We start from the raw sequence: 23,473 nt of genomic DNA on the forward strand, positions 1-23,473 counted from the left end.
TGTATCGCAAACCTTAATTTGAATTTCTTACAAAGAGAAAACTGTTCCTATGTCCTAGAGTTATTTATCTTTTTTTTTTTTAAACTACGGCCCGCTGAAAAGTGCTGAAGGCCCTTGTGGTGAAACATTTGGAGACCCTTGTCCTACACTATCCATAGGATAATCCAGTTTATAAATCTTCATAGGTAAACCAAACAGGCAGAATGTGCCACCCTCACCCTCTCAAATGCCTGGTTTGGTCTCAATTTATAGGGCTGATCAAAGCTGCTCTTCTCTCATAGCCTACTTTTTCACTCTTTTTCCAGCCAAGAAAGTTTTATACACTGCAGCACCTTCCTCCTTTAGAGAACATCCACAGTTCGGATGTGGGACACTCAAATGAAAGTGTCAAAAGATGTCAGAAACCAACAAGACAAGGTATTGTGACAAATACATTATTGGCTTTAGATTTCACACTTCTCAGCATTCACTAACCAAGTTTCAAAAGCCATCCTTCTCTATCTGGATTGAAGAATGTATGAGTTAAGTCATTCCCATCATCCTCAGGAATTTTGAATGGCTCATTTTTGATGCTTTCATATAAGTTCTGTACAAAGAAGAAAAAAATAAATAAATGTCTGAAGTCTTTCAAACATACAACTCTGATATGTCAAATGTATGTTTGTAAAGTAGTACACACCCGAAGCAGCTCCTCTGGGAGGTCACCTCCATTATTAATCCCTCGGTTCATGGATATGAACCGCTCAACTGCAGGCTTGTCTTTCACATTCGGATTGTGCAGACTTGTATTCAACATGATTATTGCAAATGAGAGAACGTAGCATGTATCTGAAAGAAAAGAAGCCAAAAGGTCACGGCCATGGTAACTGCTGACAGGTGCTTAACAGCAGAACACCTTATCTTTGTTATGGTTGGTTTCAAAGGTACACAAGCACAGTATGCAAATAGGATGTCAGCACACTGTAGAGTCTCAAAAGTAATTAAATGTAAGCTTTTGTATTTGTACATATATATCAAAAAATGTATTTCTTGTATAGCCCAAAATCACATAAGGAATGCCTCACTGGGCCTTAATAGGCCTCATTTTTTGACTGCTCCCCAGCATTGACCCTCTAAGACGACAAGAAAACCCCTGGCCACCAAAAATAAATACATAAACCTTTTAAGGGAAAAAAATGGAAGAAATCTTGGGAAAGGCAATTCAGGTTCAGACCCCCTTTTCAGGTATGTTGGGTGTGTAATGGGCATCAAAAAATGGGGGTAAATACAATACACAAAACAGAACACAAATAATCCACAGAGCTAGATTACCAATCTATCATGGGCTCCTCAGAAATACAATACAATAGTACTAACCAGTACAGCAGAGTAGAGTAAAGGAGTAGATAGATAGAACTTTGTTTGTCCCCATGGATGAAATTTGGCTTTTTAAAGAAATAAATTTATACATACATTTTCTTTCAAAATACATGTATGACAACCTGTCATTCATTAATTATTTATGACACTTTGAAATTATAAACCTTTCAAAACAGTTGTATTTAGGTAATTTACATAGTGCTTTACCAGCTGAATTTTATCTTACATGTATTATATACATAGACACACCCACATACATGCTACACTGTTAACCCTGGCACTGCTGTTATCAATCCAACACTTATATATGGGGCCAAAAAAAAAAAAATGAAATAAAACCCTTAGAGTGTTTCGATGATCTAAGAGGGAGGCAGACCAAAAGATTCCCAGAATCAGTCAGTAGCATGGGATTGGTTATCCCGGTAGGTATTGAATGCCTATAGTTTTGGTTAATCAGTCTGCCAAGTGGCATCACGTTTATTTGATTGAGTGTGCATTTCTGACACTTATTCTACAATTGTGCACATGACTTTTTTTTCTCCAAGTTAGGGACAGAAAAAAAAAGGTCAGGTTGAATTGAACATCAAGACAATGATGATTCTGTTTTTCAACACTGATAGACTTGTTCAAAAGTTTGTTCCCTATGAACAGGCTGTTAATCAGCAACACTATACTGAACTGCTGAGGCGAATGTGGTTAACTATCAGGAAAAAAAAAATGTCCGGGAAGCAGTGGCACATGCAAAACTGAATTTTGCTCCATCACAGTGCACCTGTACACAGTGTATTTTCAGTTAAAGAGTTTTTGATAAAAAAAAACAATATGGTTGTTGCTTTGCATCCCTCTGAATTCACCAGATTCTGCTCTCTATGACTGCTTTTAGATTCCGAAATTAAAATTGATTCTGAACAGAGGATGATTTTCTACTGTGGAAGAAATCCATGAGGGAAAAAAAAAAAACCACACACAGTAGGCTATAGACATAATAACAGAAGATGAGCACAGGACATTTTCCAGGAACGGAAGGAGTGACAGGACAAGTGTACTGCATCTTAAGCAGAGTAATTTGATAGTGACTGAAAGATGTGTAATAGTTTTTTTTTTTAATTATTTTTATAAAACATGTCTGGTAATTTTTGGGTTCCCCTTATACTGTATTTTAACCACCTCTAAATTTTATACACACACACACGCGCACGGACACACATACGTGCACAAGATTTGAACCTGTAGGTGAATGGGACTGATTTTGCAAGTGGTCAAAGACTAGCTACTCTAAACTAAAAAATGTGAATTACAGGTTTGTAGAATTTGTGGTTTTGAGTGTATTCTTCTTGTTTGAAAACCAAGTCAACATGTAAGCCTAAAACTGCAAACATCATGCTATCAAAACAAACTGCTAAAGAACTGCATTTAGAGTTTTATTCGCCTAGTAGTCAACATGTGCCAGGACTAATCCTCTGCCAGTGTCAATGATAGCACAATATCACATTTTTGTGGTTTACTGCATGCATGTTAACTTGCTGTAAAATGTTTGACTTTGTCATGCAAGTTTATATAAATAGAGCAACCTACCCATACACAGATCAAATATTTTGGGGGCTCATGTCTGGTTCTGCTTCCGAGCTGTGAAGAGTTTTATTAGATTTTGTTTTTTTGAAGGCTCCATTTTCTTTCTCCTCAATTACTGAATTTCTTTGGTGTAAGTTATTTTTGTCTTCAGCACAGGCAGTTCTCTAATTTAGACCAGGCAGTGGCAGAGCTCTCACAGCTGAAGCTGTATTTTGAGACCTGTTGAACTCACTGACCTCCACTAAGGGGAGTAAAACCTACCCATTTGTGCTTATATTCAGCTAAAGGCAAACAGTCCTTCACTAGTGTGTGTGTGTGTGTGCCAGAATTCTTTAACACATTTTGAATAATTCATTTTACTTAGTATGTACAGATAGGTCCATAAATATTTGGACAGAGGCAACTTTTTTCTCATTTTGGTTCTGTACATTATTACCACAATGAATTTTAAATGAAACAACTCAGATGCAGTTGAAGTGCAGACTTTCAGCTTTAATTCAGTGGGTTGAACAAAAGATTGCATGAAAATGTGAGGCAACTTAAGCATTTTTTGAACACAATCCCTTCATTTTAGGGGCTCAAAAGTAATTGGACAAATTAAATAACTGGAAATAAAATGTTCATTTCTAATACTTGGTTGAAAACCCTTTGCTGGCAATGACAGCCTGAAGTCTTGAACTCATGGACATCACCACATGCTGGGTTTCCTCCTTTTTAATGTTCTGCCAGGCCTTTACTGCAGCGGCTTTCAATTGCTGTTTGTTTGTGAGCCTTTCTGACCGAAGTTTAGTCTCCAACAAGTGAAATGCCTGCTCAATTGGGTTAAGATCAGGTGACTGACTTGTCCATTCAAGAATTTTCCACTTCTTTGCTTTAATAAACTCCTGGGTTGCTTTGGCTGTATGTTTTGGGTCATTGTCCATCTGTATCATGAAATGCTGCCCAATCAATTTGACTGCATTTAGCTGGATTTGAGCAGACAGTATGTCTCTGAACACCTCAGAATTCATTCAGCTGCTTCTGTCCTGTGTCACATCATCAATAAACACTAGTGTCCCAGTGCCACTGGCAGCCATGCACGCCCAAGCCATCACACTGCCTGACTTCACCGTGTTTTACAGATGATGTGCTATGCTTTAGATAATGAGCTGTTCCACACCTTCTCCATACTTTTTTCTTGCCATCATTCTGGTAGAGGTTGATCTTGGTTTCATCTGTCCAAAGAATGTTTTTCCAGAACTGTGCTGGCTTTTTAGATGTTCTTTAGCAAAGTCCAATCTAGCCTTTCTATTCTTGAGGCTTATGAGTGGCTTGCACCTTGCAGTGCACCCTCTGTATTTACTTTCATGCAGTCTTCTCTTTATGGTAGACTTGGATATCGATACGCCGACCCCCTGGAGAGTGTTGTTCACTTGGTTGGCTGTTGTGAAGGGGTTTCTCTTCACCATGGAAATGATTCTGCGATCATCCACCACTGTTGTCTTCCGTGGACATCCAGGTCTATTTGCATTGCTGAGTTCACCAGTGCTTGCTTTCTTTCTCAGGATGTACCAAACTGTAGATTTTGCCACTCGTAATATTGTAGCAATTTCTCGGATGGGTTTTTTCTGTTTTCGCAGCTTAAGGATGGCTTCTTTCACCTGCATGGAGAGCTCCTTTGACCGCATGTTGTCTGTTCACAGCAAAATCTTCCACATGCAAGCACCACACCTCAAATCAATCCAGACCTTTTATCTGCTTAATTGATAAGACATAACGACGGACTTGCACACCTGCCCATGAAATAGCCTTTGAGTCAATTGTCCAATTACTTTTGAGCCCCTGAAATGAAGGGATTGTGTTAAAAATCCATTAGTTGCCTCACATTTTTAGGTAATCGTTTTGTTCAACCCACTGAATTAAAGCTGAAAGTCTGCACTTCAGCTGCATCGGAGTTGTTTCATTTAAAATTCATTGTGGTAATGTACAGAACCAAAATTAGAAAAAAGTTGTCTCTTTCCAAATATTTATGGACCTAACTGTATATATAACATTAAGCTTTAATTTTTGTTTTTATTTATTTTATTACACATTTTTATAATGTTACTGCCTTCTTCATATTTCCAAAGAATCATTTGCTTCTTATGTACTGTATAAAAAAAAACCTACATTATATTTATTTGAATAATTCAGGCAACACATTTTGTCCTCAAGTGCAATTAAATCAACTGTGTGCAAACAGACAGATTAAAAGTAAGGGACCAAATAATTCATGTTTTTGAGGGCTTGATGATTACTTGAGTTTTGAAAATATTTTAATACAATAACTTTGTTCTGACTACTTTGTAATGTTCATAACTGTTTGGTCTTATTTACTCCTTACTCATCTCTACATCTTGTGTCATGTTTTTCTTTGGGCTTTTCTGTCAATATCCCTTCAGATTCTATTGAATCTTAATGTGCCTTCTAGTGCAGCTGCCTTTACTTTTTGTTTCAAAAGCAACCAGTATCCCTTTTTTTCTTTAGTTAATTATTACAGTCTGTTTATGCTAAACACACAAATTATAAGCTCTCTCAAACAAACATGTTTTTACATGTACAGTACATAATTCAAAATTTGTAGAGTACATAATTTAGTTTACCTGTTGACTGGAAGACCCCAGGATTACACTGGCAGTACCTTGATGCAAACGCTTCCATCATGCGGTCAATCTTTTGTGCTTCACCAGGAAGCCGAAAGCTCCAGAGAAATTGTCTGGGGACAGGCACTATGGTTAGTGTTGTACTGGCTGTTTTCTCTATTTTCCCACATAACAAATAACTCTCTTATCCAAAGTCACATTATTCAAGACCCACACTAAAAATACTGAATCTCCACTTGTTATTTCACATAACCGTTGCCCCTTAAGTCAGCTACTCACTTTCTTAAAAAAAAAACATACAGTATATGTATTTATAAATAAATATTTACCTTAAGGCTTGAACAAGATTGAGGTCAGCAAATTCATGGAGCTCAACAAAAGCTTGTAAGACTTTTATATTAAAGTCATCCCTGTGAAGCAAAGACAATCATTTCACAAAACATGAATGCAATCATTCATTTACCTCAGAGGCAAGACCATCTACTTCAAGGGTGGGAATTGCCGGACACCACGTCATTCAATGTGATTACTATTCAATGAGACACATTTAAAAGCATGACCTTTCTTACTGTGTGACCACTTACTGCTTTTAAAACAAAATCATTGCTATTCAATGAGAAAAATAACGTTCTGAATTTAATTCATTCACTTCTTATTAACTGAATACAATAACAAATGGAAGTGCCAACTGGTAACAAGATTTTTTTGGTTTAAATTAACATGCATTTCAGCACACCCTGAACCACTTAAAATACTATAAAGGTGTTCCAATTACTAGTGCATTTACAGCACCTTCCTCACTAGTTTTGAACACTTTGGGAGACATGGCTTATATAAATAAATAAAAAAACTAAAAAAAAAAAAAAACATGTTTGATTAAGAACCTGCTCTGCAAAATCTAGCACCATTTTAACGTCTGCCACAATCAAATGTTTTTGATCTGTATTGTGCCTGGATATAATTTAGTTAAAATACACATACATGCTAAAGTATTATGCATGGGAGTTAAAAATGTTAGAGCTGAATATACAATGGGAGGTCTAAAAACGTAAAGTACACCTTATGAGAAGGATTTAAGAGTCATAGTTGACTTGTTACTATTAACTACCAGACAGTGTTCAGAAGCCATTAAGAAGGCTAAAAGAATGACAGGTTACATAGCGCCTTGGTGTGAAGTCCAAGGAAGTTATGCTCAAGCTTTATAACGCACCGATTGAGGCCTCACCTGGAATACTGTGTGCAGTTTTGGTCATCAGGCTGCAAAAAGGACATAGAAGTGCTAGTAAAACTCCAGAGAAGTGCAACTCGACTGATTCCATGGGCTACATGGAGATGAGTTGTCAGGAAATATTAAAGGAGATTAGCCATTTTAGTTTAAGGAATAGGAGATTAAGAAGAGACATGACTAAAGTGTGCAAAATTATGAAAGGAATTAGTCCAGTCCATAGAGACTGTTGTAAAATGAGTTCATCAAGAACATGGGGGAACAGTTTGAAACTTGTTTTTAGAGTAAGGTTTTCTTCACAGGGAGAACTACAGACGCATGGAACAAGTTGCCAAGTAGCGTGGTGCACAGTAGGACTTTAGGAACCTTCAAAACTTGAGATGTTATTCAGGGATAATCAAGTGATTAGGACTACCAAGCTTTGTTGGGCCGAATGGCCTGTTCTTGTCTTGATTGTTCAAATGTTCTAAAATATGTTTTCAGCATTCACATTATGTGTGAGTTAGAGATTACATGGAGAGGGTGCCACTACCTATGTATATTATTCTTGTGTGTTAAGATCAGGGGGTTTAATTGTTGGCCATTGGTTGATTGGCTCAGTATAGGGCTCTGCTATTTGTTTCTCACCACCTATGTATGTGGTTTGATCAACTCGAGCACAAGTGAATATTATATATATATATATATATCAAGTCAAGTGCTAGGGCTGCTCTAAAAGACTGGTATTTACGCAGGCTATGTTATGCAAAATGCGTCACATTTGTGTGTATTTATACATATGTAATGTTTTAAATGCTTACTTTCTGCATTTTGTTGTTTTCTAAGTTAACCTTCTTAATTTTTATCATATTTTTTTTCCAAAACTAAAAAAAAATATATATATTTTTGTCTGTTGTTCAAAGGTGCATTGCTCTATTTATCTCATTTTCCACATTGTACCATTTTTTTATGTAAAATGTTTTGTACTATGCATATTTTCCAATTCTTTCTTAAGCCCATATAAAAGTCCACTTAAGTGACAATCCATTTTTTTACCCACCCTTGCCCACCTCCAAATAAGCAATATATAATTCAAAGGAACAAGCAACATGTGGTTATTACACGCTATACAGAGTTACAAGTACATTTACTGTTCTGTGCAGACAAGCTAACTTTATAAAGAAGGATTACACAAATACAATTTGTGTAGCATATCCTGCCTGGTAGGAAAAAAAATGAAGGGAGAGAATGAATAATGCAGTATATACTGTACAATATAGGACTGGTTTTAGTTCTGTCTGGAAGAAACAACACTTTGGGTTAAGAAAATCTGAAACCCAAAAAAACTCTAAATTATAAGAGGCTTTTTATGTATGCTGCTGCCTAGAAAAGGTCAATCCATGTTAAAGGTGAACTGAAATAAGTGAGATGTATGAATTTAACGTCTTGACCTTATCAAATTTCTACAATAATTTGATGACTACATATATCTGTTTTTTTGTTAAACTGGTTACTTGTGGGCTGCTACAGAATGAGGATGTATGTTGTTCTTTTGTTTCATGTGTGTATTGAAGTTTTATTTGGGTTACTTTCATATCAAACTCAATGCAAATGATGTTGGTATGGCACTGGCGTGAAGAATATGTCAATTTAAAAGAGAAACAATACCAATTCCAATAGAAGAATGTCACTGTATTTTAATATTTTTGACACCTTGTACTTACCGTTCACCCAAATAATCTCCAATCACAGTTTTATTCAGACCTTCACCTTTATATAAGAACTGAGCTATATCTTCTGGAGTGTTTTGCAAAAGATCATTTTCAAGGAGAAACTGGATCCCCTATAAAGCAAAATAATACATTAACAATATTTATGATTAGTTGCATGTGCCCAGATATACTTGCAAGTTCACGCTATATTTAAAGTCGCTCTCAAACAGATACATATGACCATATACACTCAGTGAAAAGGTTATCATGGGATTGCCTTAACAAGTTGCCACTGCACTAACAATGATAAAAGATGACTTAAACTGTGACAGAACTCCTGAATACAAGTTAAGGGCTGTGAACTTGTGTCTTTTTGGTTTATTCTGCCCTTTACATTTTTAAATGCCAATGCGGATTTTTACACAATTCGCTCCATTGGGGAGTATTAGCCGCTAATAAAGTTTCTGTAGTCGCCAAATGGTGTCCAAACAAAAAATCTTTTATATTAAAATCTATCCAGACCAAATATCTATATTATATCTGATAATTCAAATTGAAAACTTCTCCTCACAACATATACTGAAGCACTTTCTCCTTCTTGAATTAAAAATAAACAACACTGTATGTTTTGTAATGGAGCTAAAGAAATTGTACAAAAAAATAGCAAATCTTTCTGTATTTTATTTTGTTCTCATCCCTACCACCTTCACCATCACTTCCCCTACCTCTTCATATCTTAAGTCTTCAATCTGCCTCAAGAATGATTTAAGTGCCAGCTTAAGTGAAAAATTAAGGAAAAATTACTAAGTAATTGCAACACAAACATTGACTTAATCAGTTTGAATGCGAAAAGATGCAGACGAAAGAAGAGAAGCGGGCTGCTAAGGTGGAGAAAAGAAGAGCTGCTCAGGAAGCAGCAAGCGCATCAACCTCTGAGCAAATGAATGGTAAACATACAGAGAAAGAGCATGAAAACTAGGAATGCTCATGTCAAGTGGATTAACTAAACGTTATCATTTAGTACGCCATTACTGGTGTATCAATAATTCAACAGAACATTTCTAAAATATGTTGAGGTATCACTGCATTAACTGAATAACTTGCCATGTTTTTCTATATGAACAGGTGCTTTCTTTCCAGAGTCTTGCATTTGGTATTTTAAACGCTTGTAGATAAACGTTGCTCCTTATAGTTAAGTGTTAGTCTTTTATTTATTATGAATGTTACTTTAACCTACACAACATATTTTTAACTTATCTGCTTTAAACTGCATATTCCAAGACTTTCTATAGTTTAAGTTTCTTGTCATGTGTACACAGCACAATTAAACTAGCATGTCACTTCAGAACAGATGACAATAATGACATAACACACACACACAAAAATGCTGTTCAGTAACCTTATGACCTAGAAACAATATGTGAATCTACTGTTCCGAGTGCTAACGGTCCTGTGCCATTTGCCAGATGGAAACAGTAAGAAAAATCATTGTGCAGGATGGCGGAGATCTTTTAACAATTCTGTTTGCCTTTTTAAGACAGCAAGTGTTATACAGGTCCTAAACAGATTCTATTTTAACACTATGAAACATGGTAAAAGCTCTATAATGGAAAATATATGATTTAGTAAATATTTCTCAGATTTGAATTTAAGACTGCAATAAAAATAAAGCACATGGAATTCTCTTTATAGAATAGACTATGGCAACATCTGTATGTGCTACTTTTATAATATTTGAACTTTCATAAAAAAGGTTTCATTTAAACGAATGCCACAAAATACATTTCATTTACATCAACAACTGCATAATCATAAAACATATCATTTTCAAAATATGCACTTTAACTGCAGGCAATTGCAGCACATCCCATATGTGCAGGGTATGCTGTTCAAAACACGTGTGTGTTAAAACTACAGGTAATATTGCAGCTGTCAAACAAGATGACAGTAAGCTGCTTACTTTGTACTGTTGGTCTTTCTTGTCAGGATTTGTTAATTTAACATATAAATCTTATACTTTGGCTAAAAATGGTGAGAAAGATTAAGAACTTATTTCAAAAAGAAACCATATTTTCTGATGAACCTTTTTATCTTTTATGCAGTTTGTTACATTAACGGAAGCTGTACTGGCTCTACAAATTGCAAAAAGCAATAATCCAAGCAATCACTGATCATTTTTAACACCTGACTATAGTCTTTACTATTCAAAAATATTATAAGAACATGTATGTGTCCATTTAGTATCTTTAGCATAACTCAATCTTTCAACTTTGCTTCTTGAAACTGCATTTTCACTTCCAGAGTGCCACCCTTCATTGGAATGAAGGCACACCTCAACTGAAGTTTGAACTGAGTATCATAAATGGGGGATTTGAATGTTTACATTAAGGTAAAACTCAGGAGGTAAATGCAGGAGGTATTTATACATTGTATCATATATATAAGCATGTTATATATATATATAAATAAATATATATATATATATATATATATATATAAATAAATATATATATATATATATATATATATATATATATATATATATATAGTGCAGTAGAGCACTTTAAAACACTGCTGAAAACATATTACTTTAACATGGCCTTTCTATAACTTCAATTTAATTTAATTTAACTTAATCCTGATACTCTGTATGTTCAATTTCCTTATAATAACTACTCATGGTGGCTCTAAAATCCGTACTGACCCCTACTCTCTTTTCTGTTTCTTTTTCCGGTTTCTTTGTGGTGGTGGCCTGCGCCACCTCCACCTACTCAAAGCTTCATGATGCTCCAACAACGATGGATGGATTTAAAGGCAGAAGTCTACGTGACCATCATCATCATCAAGCTCTTCCGTGAGAACCCTAAATCCAAAGAGGACTGTTTCATTTATGTTAGGTAGAATGCCCAGAGGGGACTGGGCGGTCTCATGGTCTGGAATCCCTACAGATTTTATTTTTTCTCCAGCCGTCTGGAGTTTTTTTGTTTTTTCTGTCCCCCCGGCCATTGAACCTTACTCTTATTCGATGTTAAATAATGTTGATTTATTTTGTTTTCTTATTGTGTCTTTTTTCTATTCTTTATTATGTAAAGCACTTTGAGCTACTGTTTGTATGAAAATGTGCTATATAAATAAATGTTGTTGTTGTTATAATCAAAAATAAATGGCACTTTTGCAGTGATTAGTAATGAAAAGGAAAGCAAGAAAATATCAGTAAGAATTAACCACAATATAAACCCATAATAGGCGAAGAACAAGGTGCATTAGTCTGTTTAGGATTTGTTTTTTATTTATGACATTTCTCACCTTTTTGGGATCCATGTTGAACTTTTTTCTCCCCATTGCAATTTGCTTGTTTCTCTGGGATGTTTTACTGCAATTTAGACAAGATACGTCATTAGGTGCCCAACCACAGAACTCAAAGAAATCTGAAGTTTCTGTCTTGAAATCATTTGTGCAACATCTAAATCCCTGTTTCATTAAGTGTTCAAGTTGCACGATGAGCCTTTTTGCTATTTAACAAATGGGAATGACAGAATAGAATTTTAATTAGATTATCTGGGAAATTCTTTTTAATTTACAAAGGCTAATAAGGATAAGAAGTACAAACTATCAGGCTACTTCATTCAACTTTGTTGTAATGTATTAGCCTTATTATTAGGATGACTACCTACTGAGGTATAATACATACAAGATAATTTAGCATTGCCAACTAAATAACTTTTATATCTGGAAAAGGAAGAAGTAGTGATAGTCACAGACACAACCTCACATAAAGAACATCATACAAATTTGCAGAGATAACCTCCCTAGAGTCTAGATCTGAACATACAACCAAATCACTGTCAGGCAGCAAGAAGAACTACTGTTCTAGAAATTACATTTGCAATTATAATCATTATGATGATTCAAACAATAGAGAGTCCATAGCATAGCATTGTGATTTAAAGTGGGAGATAAGTAAACCTGGAGAAATCAATACAAATTATTGGCAAAAATAATTTTGACAATTCTAAAGAGGAGGTTTATAAAATGTGCATATTGTGGCACTTGTGAATATTTCACACAGATATACTGATCCATTTCATCACCTTCAGTGAATGAATCAGTTTTGGACAACAAGAAATAGCAGTTATGAATCTCACCTCACCTGGAAATGCTTTATAATACTTACTCTGCCTTCAACTTCAAATACAGGTAGTAGGCAGACTATAAAACATACACTTTTAGGATGAACAGTATAAAAAATCTAAAGCAAATATTTAAACATCCTGTTCAAGTTATTTAAAATGAAGACGTTCTGAAACAAAGGGTGTAGCAGGTAAAGCATGCGCTCATTTCCCAGCTGTGCACCGTCCTTAAACAAGCAATTAATATCAAGAACACTTGCAGGACAGGCATGCTATTTGTCAAAAGGAAATTTAAGATAAACAGAATAAAATACAAAGCATTTATTACAAGGCCAAATAAATTTAAACAATTGCATCCAATCTCCTGCTGTAGCTCACAGCTCTAAAAGTAGCTATTAGGCGTCAGTTAACATATAATTAAATTAGTTTATTCTGTTTATCCTAATGCAGTGATTTTGCTCTGAGTGCTTACATGAATTTAAAAATACAGCATAGCAACAGCACAGTACATAACCATACATTTACATGCATAAACACCCGTATCAAGTGAAATAAACAAAAAAAAAAAAAAATCAAGCTACATGATACCAACCTCTCACCCACACAGGTCAGATGCTCAATTTCCGTCATAACTTCTGCAATCTCAAACTTCAGCCTCTGAAAAAATAATCAAAAAAGAGTGAGTTTGGTAAACAAAATATTACAAAATAAGCTTTCACCCATACCACAAGTACACTGTGTTAGTCTGTTTGGAAAACACATTCAATGATGACTAATTTATCACTGCCACATTAGAATTAGTAAAAAGTAAAACAATGAAACTTCAAATACAAACTCAATTCTTAAATAGTTTAAAATATGTATTTTCAGTTGTGTATATCTACCAGCCAAGTAAAAACAGAGGCTTGTTTTTATTTATAACAATACTACCACAAATAATTTTCCCTTTACAGACAATGTTCAAGACCGTGGACAATCTCATCTTGGGAAGGGCCCATGCCAAAACTTCTCAAATCCATTTTGTAGAAACCATCACCTTGGGCCTTTCTGCTTTTTGGTTTGTTGGGTTCACATATACAAGGTTAACTTCCTATTACAAAATTAAACCAAAAAAGATGTAGACCAGATGGTGGCTCTCTTTTCATCTTAGTCCTTAAGTGACACAGTATGGATTTTTTTTCTTACTTCTTCAGAGCCTACCAAAGCAGGTCCCAATTGTAAACACCTTTCAGCATTCATCATCCCCTTAAGACCAGCTGCAGTAAATGTCAAGTATGGTAAAGTCTCTTTACTTCACCATCAAAGGACATGACATTAAGACTTACTAAATGCATTTAGGGAGCTGCATGGTGGTTCAGTGGTTAGTGCACTCTGCAGCACTCACGGAGAGTCTGAACCTTTGCCTACAGGTTTACTTTGTTGCCCAGTCCCTTAGTGCCACAATCTTATTCCAACAACCCCAAAGCTAAGAATGTCAGGATAATGAGTGAGTACTATTTAGTTTTGTGTGAGTTACTGTGTCCCTTAGATGCCATGGGTTAGCTCCTGCCTTGCACCCAATGCTACATGTCTAGCCCAGACTTCTTATGACTCTAAGCAAGTTCAAAATGGATAGACAAATGCATAAAGTTGGAAAACCACCCTAAAATGTTAAACTGAAACAATAAATTAAAATGTTGATTGTTGTACCTCAATGTCGTCCATTAGCTCTTTTTTTCTCCTTCGTATATTTAACAGTTCTTCTCTCTCTTCCAATGAGAGGTCATCAGGCACTGCAGACATATAACAAAAGGAAAATAAATGATTACTACCGCTTAGTGCACAAACTAACATACTGGCTATTCACTTTATTCACAGGAAGTTATGCTTAATTGCTGGAGGGTGAAAAAAAATAACAGCAAAAAATTAAAGAGCTAGAAGGTGTGGAAAGTAGCCCAGACACAGACAGGCAAACATCGATGGTTTAAACCCAAGCACACGTTTATTATACAGTACATTACTTATTTACAAGTAGCCCGCACACAACCCAGTGCCCCTGCACCAGTCACCCTCAAGTCCAGGGCCTTTCACAATAATGCCTCTTCTCCTGACCACCTCCACTCCTCTCCACCGACCTCTGTCTTCTCCCACCCGACTCCAGCTATAAAATGGAGGGAGGCGGCCCCTTTTATGTTCACCCAAACGTGGTCCAGTTGCCTCCCGATGAACTTCTGCCGGCACTTCCTGGTATGGCGGAAGTGCTGGCTGAGCACCCAGAAGAACTCCGGGTGTCCCTAGTTTTCCTTCCGCCAGGACCTCTGGGTGTGGCGGAAGTGCTGACGTCCAGAGCTCTTCACGCATCCGGGCGCCCCTTGGCGGTGACCACGGGCCCCTATGGGGTTGAGCTTCTATGCTCCGTTCCCGTGGTCCCCATACCAACCAGTGCGGCTGCCCGCTTGTGGTCCGGAGGAGGCATAATCCCTCTTCTGGTCCTTCCGGCGTCCCAGCTGGGTACTGCCCCCAGCTGCTCACCACACAGGAAAAAGTAAATGTTCAAGCTTTTGTTCAATTTGTTCAAATTGCAGAAAATAATCTCTTAGGAAGAACCTGGAGTGTCTTAAAGATTAAAAGTGTAGGTGGTAGAAAAAAGTGGAGAGATAGCAAAAAAAAAAAAGGAAATTGATTAAATCCAGAAAGTGTGAAAGAAATGGGGACAATAAAAGGGTAATCAGAGGAGAGAAATGTGAATAATAAAAGGGTAGCTGATGCAGTAGTCAAACATTAAGCTGAAAATAAAGAAAAATGACATAAAACATCTATATAACCATCACAGGGGAAAAGGGCAATACATAAGAAACAACAGAGGAAAATGTTGTTATTTTACATGCTTATAGAAATATCCACACAAACATATACAATGTAGTTAATTTTAATTTAAAGACCATAAATCACGGAATGAACTTTAATGAGGCTGTAACAGATACTCTCCACCTTCTGGTGCCTTCTTTGCCACTTTCAGCTTTCACTGTACGCCCAAATTCTGTATTCCCCATTGCCTTCTGCTTCAAGAGTAAAATACCCGCATTGTGATGCCTGGCACTAGCAAATCACTGCCTACTCAGTTGTCCACAGCCAGTGAATGGAAATCCTCCTACTCACTTCGTTAAATGCGTGAAATGAAAAGTGGACCTATTGAAAGGGTGCAGTAGTGAACAATGCCACTAATGTGTCCAGAAGTCTAGGGCAGATACTTGAGTCTCCTTGTTCAAAATGTGGCTCACATGCTATGGAGTGAATTACATCATGTATTAACATTGGAAGGCCAAGGCGGCAATACCGAATTTCAAACAATAACATCATTTAACACCTGAGCAGGCAGAATTTTTCCCCTACTCTGGGAAGAATTCACACACGCAAGGAAGTAAGAGCCAAGCAAAACAGTACTCAAAGGCCGGGCAAAAAAAAAAAAAAACAAAAACTAGAAAATGTAAATCTCACTGCAGCTAAAGGGGTACGTACGTGTTACCACCCAAACAGCACAATGTATTTTAAGAAGAAATCTTGTACACTTATAGACATTTCATATAGATGCAAAATTATGCCATATTTGAAGTCTTACATTGGATGGAAATCTGCACCTCAGTAGCTATTAATGCTGCATGGCATACTTAAACACCGTTTGTCCAATTAAAATATGTTCAAGGGGCTATAATGACAAAAAATTTATGTTTTAGGTTTAGGGCATCTATCATAAAAATACACAACAATGCCAAAAGAATACATTTTTAAAGACAGGGTGTCTATTAGAAAAACAGGCGTTAGAGATGTTAGGTTAAAACCAAGCCACCACTAGATGGCATCATATAATTTTCTGATGAAGGAAAAGAAATACTTGAGACCTGGCCTAGATAAATAAAGAAAAGTAATTCCTTTATTTAAAAAAAAAAATCAAAAAAATACCAGCTGCAAAGAGGTTTAAGGCAATGTACATTTTATCATCTCTCTACGGTGAAAGGTCTTATGCTGAATAACAACAGACATTTTCTACACTCTTGAGCCTGGGGGTAATCACAAAACTAGGTAGTGTGCTAGCATATGTTGCCATTACCCTCATTTTTTAAATAAAGGTGTTCTGTAAACCCCTTTCAAAGACAGCTTAATCAGGGTGAACACTTTTCACACATTTGGCCTCAGACATAATAGTCTAGTGCACCTTTTTTTAAATGTTTCTTTTTTCTCTCCTTCTCTCAAGAAGCTGTGTTTGCTGTCTTAGCACTTTTTTGTCTGAAGGGGCACATGCGTTACTCTCCTAACACAGTAAAATGAAAAACCCCACGGCACACATACCAAAATGGCTACCAAGGCAGAATCTTCAACTCAGGCATTCATGCAAAGAATTTCACTGTACTCTTTACACAAGACAATGCTACTACTACTACTACTACTATGTAAATTAATGCAAGGCTAAAAAGGAATACCATATCATGTGCTTTAACGGCTGTGCCAAAGTATTTTCACTAATGAGCAAAGTTACAAATAGGGAATGCTTTAGACAGACGTACACACAGTCGTGGAGATGCTTGTTTATACTGACCAGAACTCGGGTAATGTTTCAGATTTGATATTTAGCACTATCTCACATATGCCACAGTGTCTTGGATACTTCCAGGTCCAGAGCTGGTGGCTTCAAGATGGTGCATTTTTCAGCTTACTTATTCTTTCCTTGTGCTGGTGACTAAGTTGACTCAAAACCAAACAACAGTGCTGGGCAGCAGACTTCCGTCGTCAGTGCCCCATCACTCACTTTTGGGGTTTGCTTACATAACCACTAAACTCAGACTGAATGTCTCACTAAACGGCCACATCCATACGAAGCACTGAACAGTGAGGCTCCTCAGCACTGGCCTGACAGTTAACCCCTTAGCCAAGGTGTGTCACTCTCATTTAAATGTGTATCTAGGGAACACTAAACTCGTCACAGTTCACCACTCTTAACTTTTTTTCTAGTGTGGTCTGCCTACTGATTAGCACCTGAGGGGGAGAAAATATTTTAAGACATGATATACAGTAAGTAATAAATGAATCCTCGACAGACATGATTAAAACCCCTACAGACAATTACGAAGCTCTCCTACAGGAAGGAGAAACCCTATTAAGGGCACTCCTGTGGGTACTGTATTAAGAATGCATTATTCAAGAATCAACATAAAGAAACAAATTATACATTATATATTTATTTGAATATATTCAGATATGGATTACATTCAGGTGAGCACATGTACAATTTCAATTTGAGAGGTACATGACAATAGCCAGGAGAAGATTTACTTGATGTTTTCATAATAGATTTGTAACATTTATGAATATTCTACAGATAAAGAAATTTCCTAAATATGTACATGCTTATCCAAGTGTATGGTAATGTTAGAGAAATAAAATGTGTTGAGCATATGTTGATACGGTCAAAATAACCAATTTTTCCACCCTAGACAAACAAATAATTTGCAATATGTAACCTTTCCAAAACAAAATGTACCACAGGAACACTAACTTTAATGTTACCATTAATCAGTAACAGGAACTTTGAAGCACAAACATTTACAAAAATCTCTTAAAACATTACTTTTCTTCTTCCAGGGAATTTCAAAGAAAACAAAAATCAAATTAGAAACAGTACAATATAACAAAGCAGAAACAAATACTAAACTACTGCAGTGAATTAGTCCTTGTTTCAGCTAGTCTATCCCAAGAAGCTGATTTTGTATTTAAGTTAACAAAATTGCCTCGAATTATTGTTTTATCTTGTAGTGTCTTTGTATATTTTTTTTATGTAGCACTTTGAGGTTTACTACAAATGTAAAGTGCCTTATAAATAAAATGAATTATTATTATTTTAGGTAATTTGCCCCACTCCCCCACAAAACCCCCAAAATAACTTTTTTTAGCCGTCAGAATAATCCTTAAGAGCATAGTTTGTCAGTTTACGACTCTTAAGAGACATGTGCTGGTGGACCTTATGGTTACTTGAGACCACAACAAGGTAAAGCCTGGGATATCAGTGGTGATACCACCCATCCATTTATTTCCTGGTTTTCTTTCTTTTGCAGTAAAGACCCTTGAAGAGCTGTGTTTTACCATGGACACAGCATCTCTCAATGGGAGGTTCGTCTAGCACAGGGGTGGGCAATGTTGGTCCTGGAGAGCCACAGTGGCTACAGGTTTTCATTCCAACTCAATTGCTTAATTAGTACCCAATCCTTTCCAATCTCAGACGTTATTTAATCTTACAGCTTGTTACTCTGTAATGCAAGATTCTTATATCGCAGATTTTTCCTTTCCAAGGAAATGATTTTTGAACCTAAAACAATTTTTAGTCTGTCACATTTTTCTATTAAGTTTCTTATTAAATCAAACAGTGCAGAATGAACACACACACACACAGATATAAATGGAAACAAACTAGGTGGAGAACTTCTGGCTGCTTTGTCATTTAAATCTTACTGCTAATAAGAAGCCATTAAAACAATGAATGCAGCTGTTTAAGATTGAAATGAGCAATTAAGGGTAGGGAACCTTAACAAGAGAGACCACTAAAATGAAGCATCAAAATGTCACTTAAGCAATAAGAGCTTCATCAGCAATAATTGACTTCTCATTAAGAAACAGGGTTGGAAGAAAAACCTGCAGCCACTGTGGCTCTCCAGGACTGACATTGCCCACTCCTGGTCTAGCACATCATCCATCCATTATCCAACCTGCTTATATCCTAACGACAGGGTCACAGGGGTCTACTGGAGCCAATCCCAGCCAACACAGGGCGCAAGGCAGGAAAAAGACCCCGGGCAGGGCGCCAGCCCACCACAGGGTCTAGCACATCAGTTCTAAAGATTCTTGACTGCATGTCTGAGGACTGCTTTGGACTTTGTCAGATGAGACAAGGATTAACAGAGGAAACTCAGGCCGAAACAAAGAAAATCTACAAAGACCGAACTGAACCGCTCTAAAATTTATAAAAAGCTACAAGTTAGTTCTTAAAAGCCTTCCACACCTGGTGTCCCTTCAGGTATTCTCATCTTGTGTTAGATCAGTTTGTAGACCACCACACACATTAAGTGCTTTGGAGATCGCCTTGAAAAAACCTCCTGTAGTGCACATATTTACTATACAAAGCAATTGTCACAGCATTACTTGCCAATCATGCCTAGACTGAACAGTAAGAGGAAGAGGAGGAAAAAAAAAAAACACAAACACACAGCACATACAAAGACCGATGATTCCTCCATACTGAACATTTAATTGTGTCAACAGATTCTATTATATAAAATTGTTTTACAGTACTGAACTTTGATTCATAGAGCTCAGTTGCTTTGAATATGTCTTTCTCATTCTTTTTAATATACCCTCTGGAGTCAGCGCCTACTGCTCCCTCCCCGAATTCCTTTGTCATATTTTACCACCTCAAATATGGATTGAAGTAATTCTCTCTTTAATGGTCTTTCTTTACAAAACATCAATAGTCTATTATAGGGTCAAAATACGTCTAGCTGCTGAAGCACTGTCTTGGATCAATCACAATGGTCGTATACAGTACGTTTCAGGTCAGATAACAAATCACCTAAAAAACTCGGCTATCAACGTAGAAAGGCATCAATGTGACTTACCTTGCGTTAACTTAGTACTTTTTCTGACACTGTTATCGTTGCTGTCGCAAAGTTTCCCTACACAACGGCTTTGACTCTATGAATCTGCCCTTTTTTTGCCAGTTCAAGATGCTTAATGAATTTGAACGCTTGAATCAAGGCCGAAGAGCCTTCTTGCAACTCTTGCTTTCTTGTACTGCTTGCAGGCATTAATAATTAGCTTAAAATAAATTAAATAATTAACTTAAAAATTAACTCTACTATATTTGGTGAGATATACAACTCCTCCTGGTTCAAATGAATTCTCACACAGTACAGCACTCTTGATTATATGAGGTTATCAAGCCGATCCACAAGTATGTCAATGCAGCATTTGTGCTTTGACTTTTACTTGTATTTTTTTTGTCAAGATTTATTTTGCTGATGTAAGCTGTGAAGGGGGGAGGGGGAGGATGTGTGTCAAATGAAGATGGAGATATACTGAATATGCAATATGATCACCCCGTACATCACCTAGGCTGCAGACTGCAGGCTTTAGTGGTTCTGGGATGTTTACCATGAACAGGTGCGTCCCTGTAAACACAAATTCAGCCAGTTACATATTTACTCTGGGAGGCCACACAAGGGCCGACAAGGTTGTATAACTGCACAACACAGCTGAAAGACTCTTCCTGGCAACATTCACATGTAAAGATACGACAATTATAGCATAAATTGTGATAGTGTGAATGAGTACTATCATGACCTATATCTGGCATATCATCTTATCTCTCAGTAACATTAGCATCAGTTTCCATAGCATGACAAGGAGGAGGCACAACCAGTGGAAACACAGACTGAACTATAGCTCTTTATCTCAGTGGGTCTTGAGATCAAATGAAGGCTCACTACATGATTTTCATAAAGAGGAAATGCAAAAAACTCTTTACAGCTGCTGGCAATGTTGCCTCTTAACTATAAAGTACATGGTCGTCAATTTAGTCTGTATGATTGACTGTTGTGTCAAAAGGTGCTATATAGGCATCGACCCAACACAAACTGACAACGGAGGCACAGGTATAAATAAACAAAAAGATTTTTTTCTCTTCAGCTGGGGGCCACGTCTTCCCTGTGTCCCTCAGCCCTAACACAGTCCCAAAAACACACCAAAAAGAAAAATACCCAAAAACACACTCTACTTCCTCCACTACTCCACCCAGGTGGCGGCGGCAGCGTTGTCGTCAGCGTCGTTGTCATCCTCCTCCTCCCTCTGGTGCCCTGAGTAGTGGCTACAGGTTTCTTTTGTAGCCCTCCCGGAAGAGCTCCAGGTGGTAATTGGCCTAATTAGGCTGCACTTCCAGGTGTGGCTGCATTCCAGCCCACAGAGGCTCATTAAGCCGTGCAGCTCCTCTGGGTGGTGGCCACGGAGCCCAACAGGTCTGAGTCCTGAAGTTCCATGCCTGTGGCCCCGATATAACCCAGGAGGGCTGCCGCCACGCATTCCGGGGGACATTATATGCATCCCATGGCTGCTCCCCTGGTCCTAGTGTCACAGGGGTGTCCCAGCCGGGCATTGGTCCCAACTGTCTGCCACACTGTGTAATGCAGAGGAAGTTGGAAGTCTCTTAATCTGTCAGTACTCTTCTTGTAGAAACACTGAAGTAATTGCTCAATAGTTGTCAAGTGCAACTCATTTTCTAAAAACCTCTCGACCTCAAACGTAAACACGATGTAGCAATCCATTTTCTGAAGCCACCTTTTTCATTCTAAGTGCCAAAAAAAAATCGACATGACTGAAAAACGAATGGAGATAAGAGATAATCTGTTTTAAATAAGGGGTGATGGCAGCTCTCAGGAAGTACTGGAAAACAACCAACACATGATTCTCAGCACTTCCTTCATTCCAAAGTTCTAATAATAGCAAATTATGAATGGTGATGCGATTCCTGCAGATTGTGACAGTTCACTTAAGAGTTTTAGTAAGTGTGGTTAACCTAAAAGACATATTTTGAGAGAAATGTACACTCACTCACATACAGTACATTTATATTTAACAGTTTCTCACTGAGGCAGCACGATGGCACAGTGGTGCTGCGGCTGCCTCAAGAGTAAAGAGACCAGGGTTTGTATCCTGGGTCCTCCCTGCATGGAGTTTGACCGTTCTCAAATCCCCCCCATCCCCATGTGTCAGGTGGACTGGAGATACTAAATTGGCCCTAGGGTGTGGTTGGGGTGTGTGTGTGGTTTTGACTTGTCCAGTGTTTGTTCCTGCCTCACACCCTGTGCTAGCTGAGATTAGCTCCAGAATCCCCCACGACCATGATCAGGACAAAGCAGATTATAAACCTGGCTGAATGACTTTCTTATTGAGTGTTTAGACAAATAGAAACTTACAACACATGAACACAATCCTAAGATATCCTGTGTGTAAGTCCTGTTTTCCTAAAATGTTATGTTTCCTTTTATTTGAAGATCAGCAGGCAGCTTAAATGACCATGGCTGACAAAACTTTAAGGAAAACACAAAAATGAAATCTGAATAAACAGAAAACAGGAGCTCAGAGAGGCAGAAAATGGGACAAGACTTAATCTGTCAGAAGGTGATGGTTTAAATATTTTAAGCAGATACCTTTGCTGCTTCTGTCTATTTACATGCAAATATAGTTTTTTTGCTTATAAAGAGGCCAGGCAAGACCTGTATTTTACTCCACCAGATATTTTACTTCATTTCTATGTTTTTATTCATTTCTACATCTTTTCCAAACATTTTGAGCAGTATCTTGTTCTGTTTGTGAATTTTCTTCTTGTAGATGTAACATGCTTACCTTTACTCTGCAGCAATGAAAACACAGAGCTCAACAAGCTCTTAAGCAATTATACAGTTCTAAGGCATTATTACATGTTTGGAGCCGTACAAACAATGCTGTTGCACACACAATCTTTGTTTCTTTAAATGCATTCCACCCAATTGTTTCCCTTAAAACATCAACATCTTGTTCTAATGCTATCAACAGTTAACTAACAAAGCTCCTGAAATATCGCTAGCTAAATGCAGCACTAACCTTCATGCAGCGTACCTCAAAATGTTCTTCCTACTGTCGGCTAACGAATTTATCCACTTGAATGTGCTGGATGTGTACTGAATTTGTTGCCTTGGCTAAAACCATCTGCTAAGTCAAAACAATTGATATTTTCAAAACAAATAATAATGGGAACAGAAGCATTGTCTAATCTGGTCACTAAATACGAAGAGGGTTAGAATGAAAACCAGCAGCAGC

At 37.2% G+C, this 23,473-nt stretch overlaps 1 protein-coding gene across 3 annotated transcripts in view; it reads right to left on the reverse strand.

Moving 5' to 3' along the window:
• cyth3a (cytohesin 3a) overlaps positions 1 to 23,473 on the reverse strand; it is a 65,142-nt gene that overhangs the window by 16,462 nt on the left and 25,207 nt on the right. For 2 of the 3 annotated variants that reach the window (XR_005636195.1, XM_039775013.1), the window contains exons 2-9: positions 14,288 to 14,370; positions 13,191 to 13,255; positions 11,775 to 11,841; positions 8,481 to 8,599; positions 5,882 to 5,962; positions 5,553 to 5,665; positions 680 to 828; positions 474 to 586 (exon numbers count right to left, since the gene is read on the reverse strand). Coding sequence is in view for 2 of the 3 variants with exons in the window: in XM_039775013.1 (XP_039630947.1) it covers positions 474 to 586; positions 680 to 828; positions 5,553 to 5,665; positions 5,882 to 5,962; positions 8,481 to 8,599; positions 11,775 to 11,841; positions 13,191 to 13,255; positions 14,288 to 14,302 (722 nt within the window). In the remaining variant the exon portion in view is untranslated. The remainder of the gene's footprint in view (positions 1 to 473; positions 587 to 679; positions 829 to 5,552; positions 5,666 to 5,881; positions 5,963 to 8,480; positions 8,600 to 11,774; positions 11,842 to 13,190; positions 13,256 to 14,287; positions 14,371 to 23,473) is intronic. The other variant, XM_039775012.1, reaches the window with a different exon arrangement.

This window comes from Polypterus senegalus, chromosome 13 (genome assembly GCF_016835505.1).
Source record: "Polypterus senegalus isolate Bchr_013 chromosome 13, ASM1683550v1, whole genome shotgun sequence".
NCBI lineage: Eukaryota > Metazoa > Chordata > Cladistia > Polypteriformes > Polypteridae > Polypterus > Polypterus senegalus.